We start from the raw sequence: 26,102 nt of genomic DNA, 5'->3' as shown, positions 1-26,102 counted from the left end.
AATGGACTTGAGGATATGGGGAGGGGGAAGGGTAAGCTGTGACAAAGTGAGAGAGTGGCATGGACATATATACACTACCAAACGTAAAACAGATAGCTAGTGGGAAGCAGCCGCACGGCACAGGGAGATCAGCTCGGTGCTTTGTGACCACCTAGAGGGGTGGGATAGGGAGGGTGGGAGGGAAGGAGACGCAAGAGGGAAGAGATATGGGAACATATGTATATGTATAACTGATTCACTTTGTTATAAAGCAGAAACTAACACACCATTGTAAAGCAGTTATACTCCAATAAAGATGTTAAAAACAACACAGAACAAAACAAAACATAGTTCCTACCTGGCAGGAACTCATAATCCAATGAGACACATGACCTAAAGCAAAATGTGATATGCTGGACTTCCCTGGTGGTGCAGTGGTTAAGAATCCGCCTGCTGGGCTTCCCTGGTGGCGCAGTGGTTGAGAGTCTGCCTGCCGATACAGGGGACACGGGTTCGTGCCCCGGTCCGGGAAGATCCCACATGCCGCAGAGCGGCTAGGCCCGTGAGCCATGGCCGCTGAGCCTGCGCGTCCGGAGCCTGTGCTCCGCAACGGGAGAGGCCACAACAGTGAGAGGCCAGCGTACCGCAAAAAAAAAAAAAAAAAAAAAAAAAGAATCCGCCTGCCAATGCAGGGGACACAGGATTGATCTCAGGTCCAGGAAGATCCCACATGCCTCAGAGCAACTAAGCCCACATGCCACAACTACTGAAGCCCGTGAGCTTAGCGCCGTGCTCTGAAACAAGAGAAGCCACCGCAATGAGAAGCCTGCGCGCCGCAACGAAGAGTAGCCCCCGCTCGGCACAACTACAGAAAGCCTTCGCGCAGCAACGAAGACCCAACACAGCCGAAAAATTAATTTATTAATTAAAAAAACTGAGATATGCTGATCCCATGGTAGCAGATACAGGACTTCATGGATCTTTAAAGTGCAAAGGTGGACCAAACAACAGAAAAAAGTTGAAGCTCAGGATCGGTGAGTGAGCCAGCCAGGTGACTCAAATGAACTCACATCTCCAACACAGATGAGTCACATTCTCTGATGCTTAGGCAACTAACAAATCCCAGCAGGATCATTGCCTATCACCTTTTATAATTAATGGATGACAGGAGAAGAGGCAGAAGACTGAAGATGGGCAAATGCTCTGATTTTCAGAAAGGAAAACGAGTGTGGCCTAAAAACCATAAACCAGTGGATTAGGCACTGACCTCCTGACAAAATTCTACAGTCAACTGTCAGACTGTCAAACATCTGGACAAGAAGACAGTTATCACTGGGACCTACATGGATTTACCGAGAATAACTCCTCTCAAACGAATGGCTTTATTTATGACCTAAGCAAGGCATGTGGCAAAAACCCTATAGCTGTATTTGTAGGTTTAAAATGGTAAAATGGGCACCAAATGATAGGATCAAAGAAGGTGGGTGATGATGATGATGAAATAGTAACAGGTAAAGATCTTTGAAAAGGTAAATCAAGTCTCAACATTGAAAAGAACTCTCTAACAATTAGAACTGGCAAAAATGGAACTGGCTACCTTGGTATTTAATGAGTTCCCCATCCTTGAAAGAATTTAAGCTGAGGCTGGTAACTACTTGTTAGAGATATTGCAGAAGAGATATATACTTGACAGAGGTTGGATTAAATGACCTTTAAGGTTCCTTTCATTCTGAAGGATTTTCCTATTAATTTTCCTACCTGGTCGCAATGCTAAACTTGTCTCAGTGGGTATTAAAGAAAATAATCTTACCCTCCAGCAACCCCAATCTGGCTTGGCAGTTGCCATTATTATCCCAGGCTGTTCTGCACTATGTCACTGACTGCAGTTACAATTATAACAGCCACAGAGATCAATCTTATAGAGAAAAAGTGCTTTTTTGTTAAAGGTGAAGGTAGAGAGAAAAAGAGGTTCTCAATTCTAACTGTATAAGATACGGAATTTAGAAACAGGCAATTTTTAACAAAAGTAAAATGTATGCTCTGGCAAATTCACTCCTATAAAATGTTTCCGGGTCTGGGAATTCCCCGGCAGTCCAGTGGGTAAGACTCCACACTTTCATTGCTGAGGGTGCAGGTTCCACCCCCGGTCAGGGAACTAAGATCCCACAAGCTGCGCAGTGAGGCCAAAAAAAAAAGAGAAAGAAAGTGTTGCACGGTCAAATAACTGGATCTAGGGCTGCAAAAATTATACGAACATAATTAAATCATGATTTTTCTTGCCAAAAAAAGCACATCTTTGTTATATGATATAATCTTAAATAGGATTACCTCGTATTTGTACAATAGTTTTCAACTTTGCTAAATCATTTTGCATCACATAGAAAGATAAAGCACTACTACATTTTTCAGGTGGGCAATTTTCCAGGAAATTAAATGAGAGTAAGTGTTCATGACATTATATAACTTTTCACATGTCCCCTTTGCAGAATAATGAACTCTGAGGTTTCACATTAGTTATTCAACAAACACTGGTTGAAGGAAAAAAGTGATCTCTCCAAGATAGCATGACTAGTAGGTGAAGAAACCTTAAAAAGTGTTTACTGAGTTTTATGATTAAGTTTAAAGCTCTTTCTCTCATTTTGATAGGAGGTTTTGTTTTTAGAAGGTATATAATAAAATTCAACAGAATTTAGGTTTTTTTTTTTTCTTCAGAATATATAAGGTACATTGAGGAAAACAGAAATAAGTAAACTGCTTTACTTACCTAAAATGATTTAACCTGTGTTCTGAGTATTTTTCTTCCTTGTATTTTAATCATCTAAGCAAATGCATAAATCACCTTAAGAACAGAAGTTCTTAATCTTGATGAAGTCCAATTTATCAATGTCTTTTCTTTAATGATTACTGCTTATCTTTGCTTATCTCAAGGTTTTAAAGATATTTTCAAACTGTATTTTCTCCTAGAAGTTTTCTAGTTTTAGCCTTTATACTGAGGTCTATGATCTATCTCAAATTAATTTTTGTGAATGTTGTGAGGTAAAGGTCACATTTAACCTTTTCTTCCATGTGGCTATGCAGCGTGTGGAAGAGCACCATTTGTTGAAAAGATTTTCCTTTCCCATTTTAATTATGTCGGTGCTTTTGTCAAAAAGATCAACTGACCAATGATTAATGGGTAAAGAAAATGTGGTGTATACATACTATGGAATACTATTTAGCATTAAAAAGGAAGGAAATCCTGTCACATGCTACAAGATAGATGAAACTTAAGGATGTTATTCTAAGTGAAATAAAGACATGTTTCACGAGTCCATCTATATTAGGTATCTAAGTAGTCAAATTCACACAAAGAGAAAGTAGAACGGCTATGAACAGGATACGGTGGGGTTGGGAAGGGTAAGAGGAGTTGTTTAATGGATATAGATTCAGTTTTGCAAGATAAAAAAGTTCTGGAGACGTTTCACAACAATACAAATATACTTAACACTACTGAATTGTACACTTAAAAACAGTTGAGATGGGGACCTCCCTGGTGGTCCGGTGGTTAAGACTCTGGGCTTACACTGCAGGGGGCACGGATTCAATCCCTGGTCTGGGAAGTAAGATCCCACATGCTGCATGGCATGGCCAAAAAAAGGTTAAGATGATAAATACTATGTTATGTGGGTTTTTTTTTTACCACAATAAAAAAGAAATCAATTGATCATATATGTGTGGGCTTATTTCTAGACTCTGTTCTGTACTAATGATTTCTTTGCCTATCTTTATGCCAATACTACAATGTCTTAAGTACTGTAGCTTTATAGTAAGCTTTCAAATTTGGCAGTTGTAGTCCTCCAACTTTTGTTTTTTTGTGCAAGAGTGTTATGGGTAATCTAGGTCTTTTGTAGATCCTTATGAATTTTGGAATTAGCTTACCGATTTCTAAAAGAAAAAAAAGGCCTACTAGGATTTTGATTGTGATTACACTAAGCCTGTGAATCAAATGGGAGAGAATGGACATTTTAATAAAATCAAGTCTCCTAATCTACAAACAAGGTCTTTAATATCTCTGGGCACTGTTTTGTGGTTTTTTTGTGTAGAGGTCTTGTTTATCTTTGGTTAAATTCATTCCTAAATATTTTATGTTTTTGTTGCTATTGTAAAATAATTTTTTTAACTTAAAAAGTTTTTGTTTTGATATAATAATAAATTCCTACAGTTAGGAAGTTGCAAAAATAGTACAGGGCAGTCCTGTGTACTCTTCACCTAGTTTCCCTCAATGGTTACATTTTACATAACTATAATATAGTACAATATCAAAAGTATTATAAATTAGATTATAAATCGGTGTTGGTGTTGGTACAATGTTGGTACAATGTGCACAAACAAAATTGGTGTTGGTACAATGTGTGTGTATAGTTCTATGTCATTTTATCACATATACAGATTTGTGTAAACAGCAATAATATTCCTTTTAACTTAATTTTCCTACTGTTTGTTGCTGGGATACATCTGAAAAAGTTCAAACAATGGTAACTAGGAAAACGACTTTGATAGAATAGTTCTGTCAGAGGATTTTTTCTTCAAAAAGTTCTACCACATTGTTGATTTTATTCATAAAATGACTATTCCAAAAAACATATTTACTCAATCACTAAGTTCCCAGGAGAATTTTGGAAATATGTGCTCAAAAGAGGAGAAAAAGGAAAAAATGCAAAGTATGTGCCAGTCAAGTGTATTCCTTTTATTCTTGACTTCAGAAAATATAGATGAAATTAAATTCTAAGGCAGAAATATCATGTAGTTCATAAGCTCTTTAGGGCTGACCCTCCTCTAACAGGAATACTTGTTACTGTAAGAGCTCCTCCAACTTTTGATCTCCTGGTTAACAACGGGTCAGTCAGAAGCATTCTGAGATTGTAATCCTTACTTCTACTTAAAAAAAAGAGGGTGTCCTCACTTGCTTTTTAAACCAGATAAGTGAGCTGACACTTCTAGTATTTGAGTAAGGATGAAGCCAGGTTAAGACGATCTATTACTATATTTTATTCATAATGAAATTATGATTATGTTAAAAAAAAAGAATCTTCATGTGTTCGAGATATTGACTTAAAATAATCTAGAGTGGAGGGAAGGGTCTTCCCTGGTGGCACAGTGCTTAAGAATCCGCCTGCCAACGCAGGGGACATGGGTTCCATCCCTGGTCCAGGAAGATCCCACATGCCACGGAGCAACTAAGCCTGTGTGCCACAACTACCGAGCCTGTGCTCTAGAGCCTGCAAGCAACAACTACTGAGCCCACGTGCCACAACTACTGAAGCCCGTGCACCTAGAGCCCGTGCTCCACAACAAAAGAAGCCATTGCAATGAGAAGCTCGCGCACCACAACGAAGAGTAGCCCCTGCTCACCGCAACTAGAGAAAGCTCAGGCGCACTAACAAAGACCCAATGCAGCCAAAAATTAATTAATTAGTTAATTAATTTAAATAAATAGAGTGGAGGGAGGATGAGTGAACAAGTGTAGGTAAAGATAAAAAAGACCGGCCGTGTACTGACTGTTTAAGTTTGGTACTGTTTCATTATACTTATTCTCTCCACTTTTGTAATCATGCTTGATAAAAACTTTAAAAGCACTTTATTCACAATTTCAAATTTTCAGATTCCAATCATTTTTGAAAATTTAGTATGTAACAGGAAAATCTGTAGAGCAACTCACCTGACATTTTCTGGTCTGAGTTTATCGAGAACCATCTCTATTAAATCGGGTCTAAATTCTTCCAGTAAATATTCAGCTGTGAGCACTTCTTCTAGGGGATAGTACTTTTTAAAAGAAAAAGAAATAAATAAAATTTGCAAGGCTACAATAGACTCTAACTTATTAAAGCAAACAGATCTCTAACATGTGAAATCCTCTATTTTACACCCCCCTCTTCCCTTCAATTAAATTTCACTCCACTGGAAAAATTTCTGAATCTTTTCTCTTTCCTACCACACTTTAAACAATTTCATATTGTGGGATGATTCTGCAGTTAACCCCTAAACACACTTACATTATAGAGAACAAAATCACATTTTTTCAGGGAAAAATGTGAGTAATACCTCTAGCTAAAACTGAGTGCTTGTTAATAAAGAAAATTTGATGATTAAATGCTGACACCTGTAGGATTCTTAATATAAAGTATATACATTTTAATAAACAGAATTTCTACTCAAATTTCTATGAATGAAATCAGACAAGCATTTAGAGAGTTGTTGTGTAGGAAAAATGGCTTATATTATCAGTTAGTAAAGAAAAATAATGTAGAAGATGCTTTTTAGTACGAGCAACTTACTGATAGACTGATTCATTCATTCAACAAGTATGTAATGAACACCTACTCTGTGCCAGGCACTGTTCTAGGTGCTGCTGTGGATACAATGGTAGATAAGACAGATGATGTCCCTGCTCTCTAAGGAGCTTATATTCTAATTGGGAGGGAGGCAGACAACAAACAAACAAATACTGTCATTATAGTGATAGGTGCTATGAAGAAAATTTTAAAAGGGGCAGGGTCATGATTGGGAGGTCAGGGAAGGTCTCTCTGAGGGAGAAACATCTGAGTGGAGACCCAAATGATAAGAAGAACCTAGTCATGGAAAAACCAGAAGTGTTCCAGGCAGAGAAAACAGCAAACGTCAGGGCCCTGAGAGGGAGGAGTAAACTCAATGCTTGAAGATTAGGCACATAGCCAGTATAGCTGGAGTGGAATGGAAGTGGTGTGGAATTCAGTCAGAGAGAGGCTGGGACCAGACTGCCATGTAGGTCAAGGTAAAAACTTAGATCTGTTCCAACTCTGATGGGAAACTTACTTGACACAGAGGAGTGGAACAATCTGATTTGGGTCTTCCAAAGATCACTGAGGCTGGAAAAATAAACTATGGTGGGGCAGAAGAAGGCAAACAGGGAACCCAGGTAAGAGACTATGATGGTAGTCCAGGCAAGAAATGCTGGTAGCTCATATGAGGGTGGTAGCAATGGAAATGGAGAAAAGTGGATGATTTATAGCTTTCACGTAAGTAGCACCTGACACATTGTAGAATTGAAAAATATTTAAAGCCAACAAGCAAAATGTCTATGAAATGAAAATATTACAGATGATGATTTTTAGGATGATGAAAATTAAGATTTAAAGAATGTCTTCACATCAAATTTTACCTGGTTGCTACGAAGTCTAAAGTTTTAGACTATACCTTCAATTTTTATCATTTGTGTAGTAATGAAAGTAATATTATTTATACAAGATCACTGAAATACTCTACATGCCAATGTACAGAGTAAAATAACAATAAACTTACATGCAATATTCCTGCAATCTTAGAGGTATAACCCCGTGGCCTCTCTTTATCTTTAAACCTAAAAGCAACAGCATTCAAGTCCTAAACGAAAAATTAAATCAATTACACATAAGTCACCTATTATTTAGAAATACTTTTTTTTGGGGGGGGATTGGTTTGCACTATAGACTTTCTACTCCATATTTAACTATCACACTTCCTGAAAAAATAGCTATGCTTGATTTAGGAATGTCCAGAACATGAATGAAAATAACAAACACAGAATATGATTCTGTTGAAACTATTAGTCAAAGAATTAGGAAAACTGTGGAGGAAGCTTGTGAGATCCAACAGTTGCATACATGACGATTTTGCTGACCCTTTCAGAGAACTGCAGCCTGATTAGAACTTATTGTCATAAGTTTCACAAGCAGAGATTATACCTTTAAACTTTTATCTATGTAAAGAGGTTATCTCTTATCCTAAAATACATTTCAGAGTCTTGATAGTCCTTAATTATATAGTAGATATTTTAAAAAACTCTTAAAAGAAGGCTTTAAACATTTAAAAGACAAATACCTTCTGTTTTATGCAAAAAAAAAAAAAAGGCCAGGCTTTTCCATACATACGACAATAAAATCACTTTTAAGAACACAATCATATATATAACAATTCACTGTTTCTTTGAGAGTATGCTACAAATTTTTATCACGAGATCTGAAAATGACACAGCTCATGCAACTTCAGGCCGGCAGAGAATAGAGTAAGCCCTGATAGATAAAAGTTCAAGAAACTGCTGACTTTCTTCTGAGGGATAGAAAAGCAGTCTGATTTCTTTCCTTTTCCTTATATTTAAATTAATTCACATATATTTGTTTCTTGAAAAATTTCCTTAAGAAAAATTTTGGTGAAACAAAAGTACCTTGCACTCTTGGAAAACCCATTCTTGAGGTCCTTCTGCACGTAACTTCTGAATGTATTGAAACATGTGCAAAATTATATCTTCAACATGTACTGGAAAAAAGGGGCACACTTAAAAACCATTCAGTCCTCGAATCCTTCAAAGCAATGAGCTCACTCCTAAGGTAAAGTCAGGTAAGTAGAAGATGGTCCCTCTTAGAGATGGAGTGAGTTCTCACCTCCCTGAGGCTGGTTTTAGGGTCCCATACACATGGCCCTCCAGGATTTGGTATATGTGACTGAAGGGGCTTTGGGGTAGTAAATGAGCAAATAAAAAGTCAAGTACACATTTTACAAGTGCAACATAATGATCAGTTGTTAAGGAGGGAAAATCATCCATGAAATGAAGTTACACATGAAAAATACAATGGATAAAATGGTATGAATTAAAGTGTTTATAGCTTTACAGCAAAAAACAGATCCATAGCATAAGTTAATAAAAGTAAATCATAAGAAATCAATTTTCATTCAAAAACAAAAAGGTCAATACTTACATAATCCTTCCTCAGTCAAGTCCACATTAATGATAAAAAACATAAAACCTCGGGCTCCTTCCTTCTGCCCACCAACAAGAGTATTTACCCAGCCTGTAACATTCAAAGGAAATCAACATGATCGCATGTGTGTCTTCTTTTAAGACAAGGAATTAAAAAAAAAAATTCATTCTGTATGCTCCCAATGGAACATACAGAATGGCCCTCTTGCAGAAAAGACTGGAAAAAAAGTCAGTTCAGAAAAGCACTGAAAAGCAGTTCAGACACTGCAAAAGATTCAAGTGATTTTTTTAGTTTGGGAGCTTTCCTTGGGACGCCTCAAATCATTTCCCAAATCAAGAGTAGATGACTGTGCTTAAGTGTTATATAAAAAGAGTCTGAATGGAGAGGAACCTTGGAAATCTACTGAGTGATCCTAATACACCCTTTGGTTTGATGGATAAGAGCAGGCAAATAGATATTTCAGCACGTTTCACAGAGATGGTAAAGAATACCTAATGTGAGCTTTTACTTTTTTAAACCTCTATCTTATTTAAAAGATGCACTACAACACCTTTTGAAATATGTAAACTTCACAGCTCAATACTGAAGGATAAAACAAATTATGGAAAAACAAAAACCCCAAAGCAAAAAACAAAAGCGTACTAACAACCAACACCCCACTCTCATCAACCCTAAACGGTATCATCTGAAAATGTTCCTTCACAGGAAAATATTTAGGAGAAATGAGAGTCAGAGTAAAAAAATATGGTGGAGGTGGGGTACTACTCTCAGAAGCTGGTGTCCAAGAGACTCACCCTTTGATTTAAGTTCTGATAACAGACTCCCAGGACCTTCATGTCCAATGAGATGACCAAGATAATGACCCGGATTTGATTTGTAGTATTTCTGAAGGTCAGGTATGGGAAATGTCACATAAAGATTCCTAATGTCCTTAATGGGTACTATTTTGTAAAGTTGCTGGGGAAAGAATAAAACAAACAAATCGCAAAAGGTTAGCTCTGCACAACTCCTGCTGAATAAAATACTTACAAACTATGAAGAATAGTGATTTTCAAAAAAAGAAAAAAAAATACCGATTTTCATGGAAAAATCCCAAATTCAGGAGAGAATCTACTGCCAGAGAAAATCATACTGACCACACAGAAATAAATGACCTGGGCTCTTTCTTAGTGGGATTTCATTACAGTTGGTATGCAGTCCATGTTTGGTCCCCTTGACCATGCAGCTCAATACTTTTGGATACTTGCCTTCTGGCACTGGATAACAGCTTCTACAGTCTGCCAAGGTTATAGCTACCAAAACTACTTTTAACATGCAAGGATCAGAACATATTGTTATCTTTTTGGTGATACACGTCCCTAATAAATGTGAAATTGATTTGATTTGATTTTAATATAAACCAAATATTAAAAACTATATAAATAATAGAACCTCCAAAAATGTTCATGTACTCTTTGGTAAACCAGGCATATATTATGTCCATAAATTTAAAAAAGAAAAAAATACTAGAAATACATGCACTTACTTTAAGATGTTCTTCTTGGAAAGGATGTTCAGGAAATTCTGGCAATGGGACATTTTTGTTCTCCACTTCAGAAAATAACTTCACCACCAAATCAGTCAAGTCATCTAAAGATTCTACAAGAAAACAGACAATGGAAACAGAACTTAAACTAATCATAACACATGATGGGTAGTATTTAAAAATCTTAGGATTATATACACATATATAAAATCACTATGTTGTACACCTTAAGTTTTTTTTTTTTACTAAATTTATTTATTTTTGGCTGCGTTGGGTCTTCATTACTGCACATGGGCTTTCTCTACTTGAAGCAAGCGGGGGCTACTCTTCATTGCAGTGCCTGGGCTTCTCATTGCGGTGGCTTCTCTTTGTTGAGGAGCATGGCCTCTAGGTGTTCAGGCTTCAGCAGTTGTGGCACAAGGGCTCAGTAGTTGTGGCTTGCAGGCTCAGTAGTTGTGGCACATGGGCTTAGCTGCTCCGCGGCATGTGGGATCTTCCCGGAGCGGGGATCGAACCCGTGTCCCCTGCATTGGCAGGTGGATTCTTAACCACTGCACCACCAGGGAAGTCCCTGTATACCTTAAATTTATACAATGTTATATTTTAATTATATCTCAATAAAGCTGGGGGGGGAGAAAACACCTTACGATCACCTGAAAAATCTCAGGACTGTTAAAAGGAAAACATAGAAATTTTTAAAAAACTCCATCTGATAAAGTTGAAGCATTCAGTAAAATCCCACCAGTGCCTATATAACTTCTGAAGCTCTGCAGTATTGATATTGATTATACCTCACACATATCTGCCACCTTATAGTTTAAAAAACTGTTTTACAAATATTATCTTGCAATAAATTTCAAACAAATATTGGAAACAATAATAGAATAATGAGTGGCATTTGGAAACTATTTTATCTACAATTCCCAAAAGGCACATACGAAACCACTAGCTGACAGATTATAACATTAACTTTATAAATAGACACAGTCTAAACCCATCGCTAAAAGTCAAATATTAGAGGTTTTTTTGGTTTGTTTGTTTTTTGCGGTACGCGGGCCTCTCACCATTGTGGCCTCTCCCGCTGTGGAGCACAGGCTCCGGACACACAGGCTCAGCGGCCATGGCTCACAGGCCTAGCCGCTCCGCGGCATGTGGGATCCTCCTGGACTGGGGCACGAACCTGTGTCCCCTGCATCGGCAGGCAGACTCTCAACCACTGCACCACCAGGGAAGCCCAATATTAGAGTTTTTAAGTAATTGATTTTGTGGGGGAATAGTATAAAATGGTGAGAAGAATCCTAGGTGTTCAATTCTAACCCCAACTTCACCAACCAATTATGGCAAGAGACTATTTGGACAAAATGTTTAACCACTCCAGGTTCTATAAAACACGAAAACAGGGTAGGATGATCACAAGTCTCTTCAAGGTCTAACACTACATGATTCTGTACCATACTGTATCAAACTCATGCAAAGATTTGTAATTGTTGATAAGATTATATAGTCACTTATGTGAAGTTCTTCTATGTTATCATCTCTCTATATTTTTAATGGACAGTTGTATTTGCAAAAGTATGAGATGTTCACTGCAACACCATTTATAACAACAATAAAAACCGGAAATGACCTAAACATCTATCAATGTGTGCATGTTACGAAAAGTCTGTACACTGGAATATTATGTAGCCATTAATGAGGGAGAAGTCTGTATGTGCTGATATGAAAATATCTCAAAGCTCTATTAAGTGAAAACCACAGACTTCAGTGCCATGTAGTATAATCTCATTTAATTTTTTAACAGACACATAAATCCAAGTATATTAACAAAATTCTACTTTTGGAAGTATAACAAAAAATGATATAAAGTGACTATCTTTGAGGAGAGGGCATAGTGGTCATAAGGTGGGATAAAGAAGAACATGCTTTCCATTTTATATCTTTCTGTATGGGATAAATTTTTTTCTGTGCACACATATTACTATTATTCTAAAAAGAAAAAAGTGGAAAAGATTATCTTTTTATAAACAAGATAACCACTCACCTTGATTCTGCCTCCTCAAAAATAGGTTATTTATAAATGGTATAAACATTCATTACTTGTTACTGTCAGGAAGCATTTGAATCGAATAAGAAATTTCCCTTGATATTCTAGGACCCATTTTGAACTTTTCCATGAACTCTCTAAAAAGCACTTAATCACTATATGAGAATTGCCTATAGATAATATGAAGTTCTCTTTTAGGCCTATGAATGTGGGCATGTGCACTTTATTTATAAAACATATGTATTTTTACTTTAATTTTTTTGAAATGTATGAAGGACCCTAAAATGTCCGGAGCCAAATAAAAGGCCAACCCATGGCTGCTTGTTATACAAGTGAACTCGGGAATGAACCAGGTATATTTGGAGCAAGAGATGTCAGAGACAACTGACATAAAGACATAAAGAGACACACAGATGGGACACGTAACTGGAAACAAGATGGGCAGTCAACAATGCTTTGTCAACCTGAAGTGCTGATGACAGCAAGGCCCTTTAGAGCAAGGTTCTACTAGGGTAGGCCTTTCCTTTTAGAAGCACAAATTCACCATGTAGCTTTTTAAAGGTAAGGGAGCTGTACAATAATGCACCATCTGTCTTCACTATGAGCTACCAGAGATCAGGGAACTGAGTCCCATTCATCTTTACATTACCAGGACTTGGCAATCCTAAGGTCTCTACTTGACAGTTACCTATTTGTCAAGTGTCCAGGTAATTGGTGCTGCCACAACTAGAGGGAGGACCCCGTGGGAGAAGACAGAAAAACTTTTTTGTCCCTTTGTGACAGAGATCCTTCCACATGGTTACTCTTCCTCTCTCCTCCTCCTAGAAGAAGGAGAGGATTATCTATTAATCCTTTAAGAGATCCTGTTTCCTCCACACACCACTGTACTGTAAGGACACTTCTCCCAGACATGTCATCAAATCCACTGAGCTGAGCACAGGAGGTCAGTCACACTGGGAGAGGGAACTGGAACAAAGAAACTCTTTGTCTCTTTCAGATGCTTGTTCTGTCATTTCCACTAAACCAAGAACACTGAGGGCAGGGCTTACGTATGTGTCATCTGTTGTCGTTATTACTTGCCTAATAAGTGCTTATTGAAATCATGTGTTTTATCTCAAGATGACATGGACAAAAACACAGCTTAGAAACCTACTCCCAGGACTAGGCTCTGAATACCAAGTGGTATTTTTTAACACTCTATAGATCTACCTACCTTTAGAAAGCACACAGGATTATAACATACACTTTTTATTAGCCTTACTCCTTGGACCCATTTTATATCCTTGTTCCTATTAGCAAGTTAAAATATATATAGTTGTTTATTTTCTACCCACAAAAGTAACATTTGTCAATAGCAGAATACTTTGAAAAACAAAAGCAAAAAAACAAAACCAAAAGTCGCCCATAAGCTCATGATTATGGAATGCTGAAAGCAGCTACCATTTATAGAGCATTTCCTGTGTTGCCAGGCACTATGCACTTTTTCTGCATTATCTCTATTAAACCTCATAAAAGGTATGAGGTACCACCTCCATTTTACAAATGCAAAAACTGAAGTGCAGAGAACTGAAGTAAATTTGTTAGCTCATAGCCACTATATACTGAGTAGGTGGTGTATTAGGAATTCAAACCCAAGCTCTCAGACTCTAGAGCATGAGTTCTTAACTACTATACCACATTATTAAATTTCTGGTATGTTTTTCTACTTTGTCTTATGTCTCCCATTTATGTCTATTAGAATTTTTTAGAAATCCCCAAATGGGATCAGATAGCACACAGTGCTTTTACAGAGTGCTTTTGTTTTCTACTTAATACAATAAGAATATTTTCCCAAGTTATGAAAACACTGTCATGAAACTATTTATTCATTCAATATTTACTTACCGAGTACTTATGATGTGTCAAGCACTAAACCAGACAAAGCAGTGAACAAAACAGTTTCTATTCTCAAGTAACTTACATTCTGGTACAGCAGACAACAATAAAGAATATTTAATATTTCAGGTGGTGATAAATGTTTTAAAGAAAAATAAAGCAGGTGAGAGGAGAGGAAGTGGGAGAAGGGATGCTATTTTCTATAAGATGCTCTATTATATACCTATAACATCACTATTTAACCAATCTTCTGTTAATGAACATTTAGCTTACATCTAACTTTTCACTAATAAATACTATACAGAAACATCCTCGTACATCACCTGGAACAACTCTGATTATTTCCTTAGATTGCACTTCTAGAAGTAAAAATGTACTTTTTAGGGTGATGCACTGTCCTCCAGAAAGTGTGGAGGAATTGCATAAATTGTATACACCACAAATACAAAAGAGCACCTCTCCTCATAATGGGTATTAGTTAAAACAAAGCCCAAACCAAAATTATGGTAATTTAATAGGGGAAACAATATCAAACTTTGTTGCTTTCTAATAGTCTTCCTAGTTTATAATCATCTTTTAATTTTTTTGTTTTTTTGAATTTTATAAGGTCAAATCTCTCAATCTTGTCCTTTATACTTCCTCCCCTTGCTATTAATTTATATTTTCTTCAGGTCTCCATTTAAAATCAACTAAGCTTCTTTTTAGAACACAGTGAGTTAAAAACAAAATTCCCCTCCACATATTCTCCAACAAGATCATTTTCAAAAGCCTCTGAACAGATAAAAGGAAGTGTCTTATATCCTTCTTCCAATACTTTGAAAAAGCCAAAGTGGAAAACTAAGATTATCCAACACCATGAAAAAATTTTAAGGATTCTTACCTCGACCTAAAACACAAATAGCCATTAAGTTGGATGAATAATAAGTAGAATGGAATTTCAGTAGCTCTTGTCTTACATCAATGCCTTCTTGGTTTGGTCTAGTCTCTAGAGTATATTTGTTACCTGAAAGGAAGGAAAAACATTTCTAAGAAAAAGCAAAATATGCAAATTTTAAAGCCTTGCAATTATTACTGACATTGCTGTAAGGTAAACTTAAAAAACAGAGTCCAAACAAACACATATAATGATTAGTCAAATATGTTTGACCATAACCTGGATAAACAGGACAGTATAGTACAAACTAGTAACATTTTAATCTATAGAGAGTTTTCCCTCAAGAGCTTAAAGTGCCTTATAAAAATTATACTTCTTAAAATTCCTAAGAGATAGTAGGTATTATGAGCACTTATAAGACAAAATGAGATCCACATGGCCTCCATTCACACTTACTTTAACTTCCAGTTCCCTAGGTGCTCCACAATTAATTGAACATAGTCACTGAGGGATCTTTTTGGAACTTGCCAAGTTACTTGTGGAAAGAAATGTACTATTCTTGGCTGAAGCATTAAATTTGTGACGTGAATTCTCATTAATTTGATCTACACTGGTAAAAATAGGATGCAATGCTATTTTTGTAAGTCTCAAGCAATGTACATAGTGTACCACTATGAGATCTTATGAAATTTAATAACTAATTCAATTAGGATAAAATATGCATGTCAAAAGCAAACAGTCAAACTCTCTAAGTAGTACATTTCTAATAAAGATCTTGCCATTTAAAGGCTGGGAGGTGGAATTTCAATGATTGGTATCTCTCTAAAAATGGCATCTTGACTAGAAATACCCTAAGATCTAGTATAATAACTTTTATTATTGTTCCTGCTTATACTATTAAATGGGCTACTCTTTTTCACCTGCATAGATGAAACTATGGCAGAACATATTCTTGATGTGTTTTCTCCCCTTGGGTTATTGTAATGGCTGATGAACTGGCATTGCGAGAGTCCCCTTCACTAAACTGGGTATCTAGAGAGAGCCACCAGATGGCGTTCTCAGACCCAGTCTTTAGCCACGTAGAGCTAAAGATTCTGAGCCAAGATTCATGCCCCAGAATGCTTCAATGAACAGATCTAGTGGAGTGTGCAAGAAAGAGCCCAGCAAGTACTCATTAACCTTTCTCTAGTCAGAAAGCAACCAAATGTACTCATATTCACTAGCATAGCCTGCTAATCAAGTCTCCAGGTTCTTTATCAGTCCTCTCAGTTTCACTAAAGATCCAGTTCAACTCCAGATCTGCTCTGCTAGGGGTCCTAAAATACCCCCTCGGTCTACCTGAGGAATCCAGGTGATCTAAAAAGTATCGAGGGGCCTAACTCCTCAGAAAGAAAAAGAAAAAGAAACAAAAAAAGCTTTTTGCTGGGTAATGGTTTGAAGTTCTCTCATATTAAGGTAAAGCTTGAGTATTGATGGTACCTCCCTTTTCTACTAAATGAAGGTTATAAAAAGCCTCAGTTGCAGACAGACTAGTCCTTAGAGCTTCCTTACTCATTTACACTGCCAAGCTCAGAGTCCTACAACATGTGCATGAAGATCCACACACTGGGACACCCGAGTTTGGAGAAATTATGTTTTATTTCAACAGACTATAAATGTGATAGTGTTAGATAGAAATCAGATTTTCAGTCTAAGTGTGATATGCCTATTCACAATCTGGTCAGTATTCTGGTTAAAAAAAAAAAATCTCAAATCAAAGTATACAAAAACCAAGATCATGGCCTCCATCTAGAACTTCAAATTCTTTCAGTTTGACTAGTTTTAGCTCATTCTGCTTTGATTTTAATGTACCTGAATATCTTACCATTCTAATCCTTACCCTTTATCTTTAGGTTCATTTAAAAACACAGAGATAAAGCAAGAACACACCCCCAATACACTAAGACATGCATCACTGGCAAAATACTGACAATGCTAGAGTAAAAAGATCCAGAGGACCACAACAGAATAGTATACCGCACGAAAAAACAAAGAATTCACTGTTCATATGCAACAGCAGGGAGGAATTTCACAACTTTAAGGCTGAACAAGAAAAGCCAGACAGACACAGAAGAGTACACACTGCATCATTTCATTTATATAAAGCATAAAAACAGGCTAAACTAAGATCTGAGTCATGAAAAGTCAGAACAGAGGTTATCCTTTGGTGGGTGGATAGTGACTACAAAGGGGCAGAAAGAGGTGCTGGTGATCTGTTTCTTGACTGGGTGCTGGGTCCATGGTGTACTGAGGTTTTGAAAATTCAGTGAGTTGTACATAAATAATAGCATTATATTCACTCAGCTGATTCTTCAAATAGCAGCAAAGTAAAAACAACAACAATTTATCAGAGCCACACACACTTTTCAGTTATTATATTTCAACAAAAAGTTAAAAGAAAAACGAGCCAAAGGAGCCACTCTGTCAACAGCAACCTGACCTACCTAAGGTACAAAAATCTAGTGATTCTGTATCTCTGGCCAAACTTCTAAACAGAGGCCCAATCACTTTTGTTCTGAAAAGTGGCTTTTAGCCACAAACAGATACCATTCTGTGAATCTACATATTCATTTATTTGCTACCTAGATGCTTTTAGGCTTTCTAATACATGATGACACAAGGAAACTGTGGTCTGTTTGGGAACACAGCCCAGAATGGCAGTCTTGTATCCTTAGATGCTCCTGAATCAGAAAGAGGAAAAAGTTCTCCAGTATTACTCTCTTGGGGTCAGGACAGTCAGCTCTTAATACAATGACAGAAAAAACATGAATATTTGGTAAAAATGGGCCAAAGAGTCAGGCTTGTTATTAAGTTTATTAGCCCTTCTATAACTTTTTTTTTAAGTTTTTTAAAAACAAGAAGGCTAGCTATAGTGGAAATTCTCAAGAAAGTTAGTTGAGGAAATAGAAGGAAAAGCAGGACATAAAGCACAGAATTCCATAATTAGTCCTTAAATTACTGAGTAGACTCTGTTACTATCAGTGCCATCAACCCCAGGTAGGGAGGTGCAGAGGAACAAGCACTGGCTTTGGTGTTGGCAGAGCTATCATCAAATCCAGGGTCAAATGTCTTCTGGCTGCATGACCTTGAACAAGTCACCCTACTTCTCTTAAGCTCAATCTGCTGTCCTGACATTGGTAGACTTATATAACACCAAATTAAAAAAGAAAAAAGATGTACAAAAGCATAAGGCTAATATTTAACAACCAATAAACAGAATAGAAAATCTGATGACACCAAGTGTTGTGGTGATGGTGTAATGAGAACTCAGACGCTGCATGAGGGAGTGCAAACTGGATCAACCACTACAGGAAACAACTTGGCAATATCTGTTTAATCTAAAAGATGTACATACCCTAATATACAGTAATGCCACTCCCAGAATTCCACTCCTAGAACCCTAGAGAACTGTGTACAAGGAAACATGTATAAGAATGCTTATAGCTGCAATGTTTTGTCAACAGAAAAATGGATAAAGAATAGTACATGCATTCAATAAATTTTTCAGAGAGCAGCAAAAAATAAAAAACTTATCAGAGGGGGCTTCCCTGGTGGCGCAGCGGTTAAGAATCCGCCTGCCAATGCAGGGGACATGGGTTTGAGCCCTGGTCAAGGAAGATCCCACATGCCACGGAGCAACTAAGCCCGTGCGCCAAGACTACTGAGCCTGCACTCTAGAGTCTGCGTGCCACAACTACTGAGCCCGCGTGCCACAACTACTGAAGCCCACGTGCCTGGAGCCTGTGCTCCGCAACAAGAGAAAACACCACAATGAGAAGCCCACACACCACAACGAAGAGTAGCCTCCGCTCGATGCAACTAAAGAAAGCCTGCATGCAGCAACCAAGACCCAACGCAGCCATAAATTAATAAATAAATAAATAAATTAATTAATATATTAAAAAAACTTATCAGAGGCACACTCTCTAATATGGATAATCCTTACAAATATACCACTGAATGAAAAAACACAAGTGGTAGATAAATAATAATAAAATACCATTTTTATAAAACTAAAAAAACTATACAACATATTGCTTAGAAATAAATGCATGACTTAGCAATGTTTTATAAAAAAAAAGCACGGAAGTGACAATCACCAAACTTAAGATAGTGGTTATCTCCCGGGAGCAGGGAGAAAAATGCAATTGGAGAAGTGTACAACAGATGCTCAAACTGTACGCTCAAAGTGTACAACAGATGCTCCAACTGTATTAGTCATGTTCTGTTTCTTTAAGTAGTGTGTAAAGAATGATCTGGCAAATGCTTTTATACTGATCTCTTTTATGACAGATAAATCTGTAAAAATGTTACAGAATTTAACATAATACTTGATTTACAGCAGAAAATAGGCAATAAACAGTATCTACTTCTGTTACGATTTGAATTGTAGGAGGAATTCCTGGCTTCTGAGTACAGCACAGAAACCGTTCCACAAAAGTAGGGAAGAAAGCTCAGTAAATAGTCCAGATGACTTTCCTCTACCTAAGAGTCCATATGTGGAGAACAATGTGAATATGGCTGGAATAACAAATACCAGTTCAGTCTCTAGACATATACTGTCCTAATTTAACCCTAATTCAGGTGGGTCATTTATATCAAATTAAAATGCTGCTACAAAAATCTTGAATCCTACCTTTCTGGCTCTCTCACTGTAAGAGTGAGCTCCAGCAGAGGCTTGAGGATGTCAGGGTTGCTGACCCACTGGGACCTTCGCTCTGGGCCTGCCAGGAGAGAGCACTGGCTTGGCAGTTGGGAGATTCAGGGTTTCCCATCCTGACTCCATCATCGACTAATTAAGCAACCTTGGAAAAGTCTACAAATATCTCCAAGGGGACATTTATTTTATCTGTGAAATGGGGGTAATATGGGTACATGCCCAACTGTTAAAAGCAAGGGTCAATCCCTGACCCCTTCGTTTACTAGCTGTCGAGACAAGTTTCTTAACTTCTCTAAGCCCCAGTTTCCTTATTGGTAAATAAGAATAATAAGAGAACCAACCTCACAGGATTGCCATGAGGATTAAATGAATAATCTGTTTTAAGGCTCAGCATAGCATCTGTCAGACAATAATTACTTAATAGGAACTTGGGTTGCTGTGAAGTTTACGGAAAGTGATAACGGATATGAAGACAGTTTTGTAAATTGTAAGCTCAGTAAATTTTATTTTATATTTTCATTATAAGAACTATAAATTCTATTTTAAAAAAAGCTTATAAACTCAGTACTAATATATATGAGTGCTAATTTTCAAGTAAATAGAATGTATTTTCCTGGAAAATTCTAAAGCCAGCCAAATATTTCTTATACTCTGCGGGAAGGACTGAGTTTGAAGTTTTAGAAATCAAAGCTGGCTCCAACTGTATGCCTCATAAGGTTCTCAGGGAAAAGTCATTTGATAGTTATAACCATGAAACTCTTAACTGTTCTCTGAAAACCCGAGATTCTGAAGGTTAGGTTAATATATCTACAGTTATTATAACCTCTTTTTTCTTTTTAAGCTCTTTCTTCTTGCTATAGCAATCTTCTAAAAATCCTGGAAGAGACCAAAACCTTTGGAGATACATAAATTTTCCTAAAAAATTAAAAAGGACAATTCTCCTGCAGCTGGGTAAGTACATGTAAGGACAAGATGGGAGTTACAAAAGAAAAGGGGACTTGAAGTGAAAGCCTCTTAAATGCCATAATAAAGCACCTGTACACTTGTTTTCAGTAAATTTCTAATTTTCCATAGACACATTTCCTAGCAAGAAACAAACAAAAAAAAGATACTAACAAAAGCCAGGGGAAATTTTGGAGAATAATAAATGACTAAGTGGGCTGAAATGTATCAAATATTTTTATATCTATGAGTTTATCATGATACTAAAAAAAACAAATTAGTCATCATTCAAGGATGCTAGGGAACCAACTCAATATTTTGAAAACTGGTAAATAAAGGGAATGAATCAAACATTTGTCTTGCCTTTCCTATAATAATTGTACCACTGGGTAGGCAAACGTAGAAAAAGAGATTTTCTTTTTATAGTAGCATTCAAGCAAATCAATAGGAGAAAAAACAGTAGAATTAGAGAGATGACGCATCGAGGATGGTTGCAACATCATAAACAGAAAACTAGACATCATATGCCCCTGATGAAAGAACACATCACCTATGAAGCCCTCCCCCCAAAAAGACAAACATGAATCTGATCAAGCCTCTATACCCAACTGCCAATTTGTGGAAATACAGAAGACAGGAATGTGTTAAACTACACTGTTGGGAATGCAATCAGCAAAAGCTAGGCTGTGAAAAGTTCTACACAATACATATCCTGATTCTTCAATAAATAAATTCCAGGGGGTCAAAGGGAGGGAGCAGAGGAGAGAGATGAAGAATGAACCTGTAGATTAAAAATTTAAAAGACACATTAATCACTAACATCTGACACTTATGTGGATCTTTATTCAAATAAACCTTTAAAAATTATGACTTTTACGAGACAACTAGAAATTTGAACACTACCTGCATAGTTGATGATATTAATGATAATGGTACTTTTACCATGTTTTTTAAAAGTCATTATCTTTAGAGACATATATTGAAATATATGTGAGTGAAATGATATGATGTCTGGGATCTTTTCAAAATAATACGAGGGCATGACTGGGAATGCAGATCAGACAGGATTGGCCAGGGGCAAAGTGATGTATACACAGGGTTCGTTATAGTATTTTGTCTACTTCTGTACATTTTAAATTCTTCAGTTAAGAAGAGGAAGGCATGGAGGGAGGAAAGGGAGAAAAAAGTAAATGACTAACTTTTATTGGGGTCTAATTTTTTGTGTCATTATCATCATCCCAGGGTCAAGAGATGTTCAACTACCTTCTGGTTCATATTTCACAATATTTTTTTTGGTCCTAATCCATTTTCCTACTCCTTCCTACAAAAGCATCCTTTATTATGGCGAATAACAGCCAAGGGCTCACTCCTTGGTCTTTGCTTCTTGTCATGGTTTGGGGGGTCAACCTAACATTATCACAAAGAACATAGGCTTAAGAGTTCAGACTGATTTGATATTGAATTCCATAACCTACACAGACACTTCTGCTACCACCCTCCCTCTCTCCCTCCTCCCTGTATTCCCCACAAGGCTATGAAACTTTGGTCTAATTATTCTGTCAGTATTAGTTTTGGCATCTGTCAAATGGGATGATGAAAATTTCAGTATCATGGTTAAAGTTAAGTGAAATCATATTAGGTAAAACACCTACCCAGTGTGTGGCACTTAATACTCATACAATAAATACTGTTCCTTTCCTTCTTGAGTGGCTCTTCCTCTACTTAAGAAAATCCTACCCAACCTTCAGGAAAATTCAATTTGCATCTCCTCTGAGATCCTGGAGTATTTAATTCTAGGCAAACCTAAAGCAGGTAGAACAGTAGTTAAAAGCACCAGACCTGGCTCCAGCATTCAAAAAGCTGAATGACCCTAAGCAATTTAATTACCTTCTCTGAAGTCTTAGTTCACTCATCTATAAGACAGAAATAATAAGAGCACGTACCTAGTGGGGATATTGTGAGAACTGAGTTAAATAATCCAGGCAAAGTGCTTAGTACAGCACTCAGTAAAAATCAGCAAGGAGGAAAAAAGACAGAAGAGATTATGATCCTGGAAAATCAAATCTGAGATTATACTCCAGTGAAATCCTGGGTTTGACTCGCCTCTCCGACTAAACCAGAAACATCTTCAGTGCAAAGACATTGATTATACTTTTGCATTTTCTAATGCACTTTACATGTAGAGGACCTTTAAAAAATTACTTGTCAACTGAAAGAGAAAGAGAGATAATCTGAGCGCACTTATGACACCCTATTCAGATTCTTATGATCCTGTGGTACGTGCTACAAAACATAGCCGTCACATGACAATTAACAAAGAAAAACATCACCCATATCTAAATACAGCTCCACCCTCTATTTCCAGGCACTCTCCCACTTTGCCTTTCATTCTATCAAGGAGTGCCTGTTTTGTTTCCCTCACCCACATCCTGACTTCCTTTTTTTATTTCCTTCTCAGCTGACTAAACCCAGTTGCTCCCACAGTGTCTGTGGGGTTATGATTAGAGAAACAGATCACTAATGAATAACCAGAACTAAGCTTTCCCTTTCCTGTTCCAAACTACTTTTAAAAATTCAAGTGCTTCTGCTTTTATTCCATGGAGATGCAGAGAAAAAAAATTTTTAAAGGCAACAGGGCAGAGAAAAGACATATAATTTATCAGGAACTATGGACCTAAAACTAAAGGCATATGTGAGTGATAAATGAAGGGGCAAAGGGAATGTGGTCACCAGCCACTGGTTCAGCCTAAAAACAGAACAGGAGAACAACACTTCTCTAATAACACTGCCCAACAGTCAGTTCATCAAACCCACTGACTCTTCAAGCAGCCCTGGCTGCCCCTCATGACTTCATGGCAAAGACCTTTTCAAAGTTTTGCTGTCTTTCACAGCTACTGATCCTCTATTATATTGTTATTACGGAGGCTACTATCATTTACTGAGCACCTCTATGGCCAGACTTTTGGCTAACCACTTCACATGCACAACCTCTTTTAATCCTCACACCAACCTGACATGGGAGGAAACTGAGGCTTACAGAAGCTAAGAAACTGGCCCAGAGTCTCTCTCAGCCATTCAGTGATACAGCAAAGATGCAACCTCCGCACAGCCCACCTTCAGAGGACAAAACTTTACATCACATAGGAATATGCTAGTGGGAGGTGGGATTCCTGGCTGAAGTCTGAGGCTAGGAGGATCACACATGGAGTCAATGAAGACATGTGTGTGGAGACAGATTTAGCACATAATATCTACAAAAATGACTTTCAAACAAAGTAAATGACTCAAAACAGCCTTTGCCTATTTCTCTAGTGAGCTGTTTTATCTTTTACTTATTTACTTATAGAAGTTCATATCTGCTATATGCTTTGCAAATATCTTCACTGGGTATGTGCTTGTCTTTTGTTTTTGTGTTTCTATTGAACAGAAATGTTAAGTTTTAATGAAGTCAACTTTATCTTTAAATCTATGGCTTATCTTTACCTCTAAAAATATGGTTTGTGCTATGTGTGCTTGAGAACGCTTTTCCTATCTTAAGATTTTTAAAAATTCTCGTATATTTTCTAAAAGTTGTATAAAGTTTTCTTTCTATAATTAGGTCCAGTCAACCTGGAATTTATTTTTGTGCATGGTGTGAGATGAGATCTAATTTTATTTATTTCTACATAGATAACTGCCACTACACCAGTTATTGAAAGGTCCATCCTTTACCTACTCATTTGTAATGTACCTCTGTCTTATGTCAAGTTTCCATACACTTGTGGATATGCTTCTAGGGTCTATAATCTATTCTACTGTTATCTTCAGGTATCCTTGCACCAGTTCCACTACTGTAACAACTAAAATTTTGATATCTGGTAGAAGTAGTGCCTTCCTTGTTGTTCTTCAAAATTATCTTAGCTCTTCTTGGCCCTTTACTCTTTCTTATTAATTTTATAATCAGATTATAAGATTATAAAATAAAAACTTCTAGGGCTTTCAAATGGCACTACACTGAATTTAGATAAATTAGGGGTGAAATAACTGTGTAATGTTGAGTTTACCCATTCACGGACATGGTTTATCTTCCTGTTTACTCAAGCTTTTTTTTTTTTAATTTATATTATTTATTTATTTTTGGCTGCATTGGGTCTTTGTTGCTGTGTGTGGGCTTTTCTCTAGTTGTGGCGAGCGGGGGCTACTCTTTGTTGTGGTGCGTGGGCTTCTCATTGCAGTGGCTTCTCTTGTTGTGGAGCACAGGCTCTAGGCGCACAGGCTTCAGTTGTTGTGGCACGTGCGTGGGCTCAGTAGCTGTGGCTCGCAGGCTCTAGAATGCAGGCTCAGTAGTTGTGGCACATGGGCTTAGTTGCTCCATGGCATGTGGGATGCTCCTGGACGAGGGCTCGAACCTGTGTCCCCTGCATTGGCAGGCAGATTCTTAACCACTGCACCACCAGGGAAGCCCTACTCAGGCATTCTTTTATATCCATTATATATTTCTTGCTCTTCTGTTAGAGTTGTTTCTAAATACCTTGTAGATATTTTTATATTGTAAATGAAATAATTTTTCCTGTAGCATTTTTCTAATTGATTACTATTGATACAAGAATGCAATGTTAGTGTTTCTCTTCTCTTGGCAACGTTGGTGAATAATCTTATTTTTAATGACTGATCTGAAGAGTTCTTGAATTTTTTATGCAATCATATGGAAATAAGGAAAATTTCCTTTTGCTTCCTTTCAACCTCTTACTTATCACGTTTTTTTCCCTTAACTTCCTGTAATGACTAGTACCTACGGCACAACTGAACAAAAAATTGATTAGAGGGTATTCTTGTTTTGTTTTTGCCTTTCAACAGAAATCCCTTTGAAACGTCAGAATTAATCATGATGTCTGGCATAGGTTGTTATCAACTCGAGAGTTTTTTGTTGTTTTTTTCATGAATGAGTGCTTTTTTGTTGTTTTGTTCATGAAGGAGTTTTATCAAATGCTTTTCCTGGGTCTATCACTGCCTATGAAATGACTGCCTATCACTCTGAATTACTTAAACTGTAGGTTGGGACCCACTCGATTGTGCTGAAATAAATTTAATGTATTGGCAGACCAGAATTTTTTTTAAAAGAAACAGAATATAACAGAGGGTACCAGACTACATCTGAAAATATAAGAAAGATATTGTTTGGTAAAACTTTTGTTTCAGTTGCTTACACAAACACGCATACATGTGCTCTGAGTAAAATATGCTTCTTACTGTGGGTTATATAAAGTACTGTCAAGGACTAACATTTTATTGTAAGGTTTTCTTAAAAATACAGAACACAATGCTTGGTTTTTGTTCATTTAAAAATACCCAGCTTTTCCTGATAGTAAATAATAATAATATTATTAAAATAATATTTTAAATATTAATGTTAAAATAATAAATCATAATCC

The 26,102-nt window shown here is 36.9% G+C and overlaps 1 protein-coding gene across 9 annotated transcripts in view; it reads right to left on the bottom strand.

Moving 5' to 3' along the window:
* IDE (insulin degrading enzyme) overlaps positions 1-26,102 on the bottom strand; it is a 112,792-nt gene that overhangs the window by 41,466 nt on the left and 45,224 nt on the right. For all 9 annotated transcript variants that reach the window (XM_067709995.1, XM_067709990.1, XM_067709991.1 and 6 more), the window contains 7 exons: positions 15,057-15,179; positions 10,258-10,370; positions 9,527-9,689; positions 8,730-8,822; positions 8,198-8,289; positions 7,297-7,377; positions 5,678-5,781 (listed from right to left, as the gene is read on the bottom strand). In XM_067709995.1, the coding sequence (XP_067566096.1) occupies positions 5,678-5,781; positions 7,297-7,377; positions 8,198-8,289; positions 8,730-8,822; positions 9,527-9,689; positions 10,258-10,370; positions 15,057-15,179 (769 nt within the window). The remainder of the gene's footprint in view (positions 1-5,677; positions 5,782-7,296; positions 7,378-8,197; positions 8,290-8,729; positions 8,823-9,526; positions 9,690-10,257; positions 10,371-15,056; positions 15,180-26,102) is intronic.

The sequence above is a fragment of the Pseudorca crassidens genome, chromosome 16 (assembly GCF_039906515.1).
Source record: "Pseudorca crassidens isolate mPseCra1 chromosome 16, mPseCra1.hap1, whole genome shotgun sequence".
Classification (NCBI taxonomy): Eukaryota; Metazoa; Chordata; class Mammalia; order Artiodactyla; family Delphinidae; genus Pseudorca; species Pseudorca crassidens.
The sequence above is the reverse complement of the archived record's forward strand: the minus strand, read 5'-3'. Positions and strand labels throughout refer to the sequence as shown.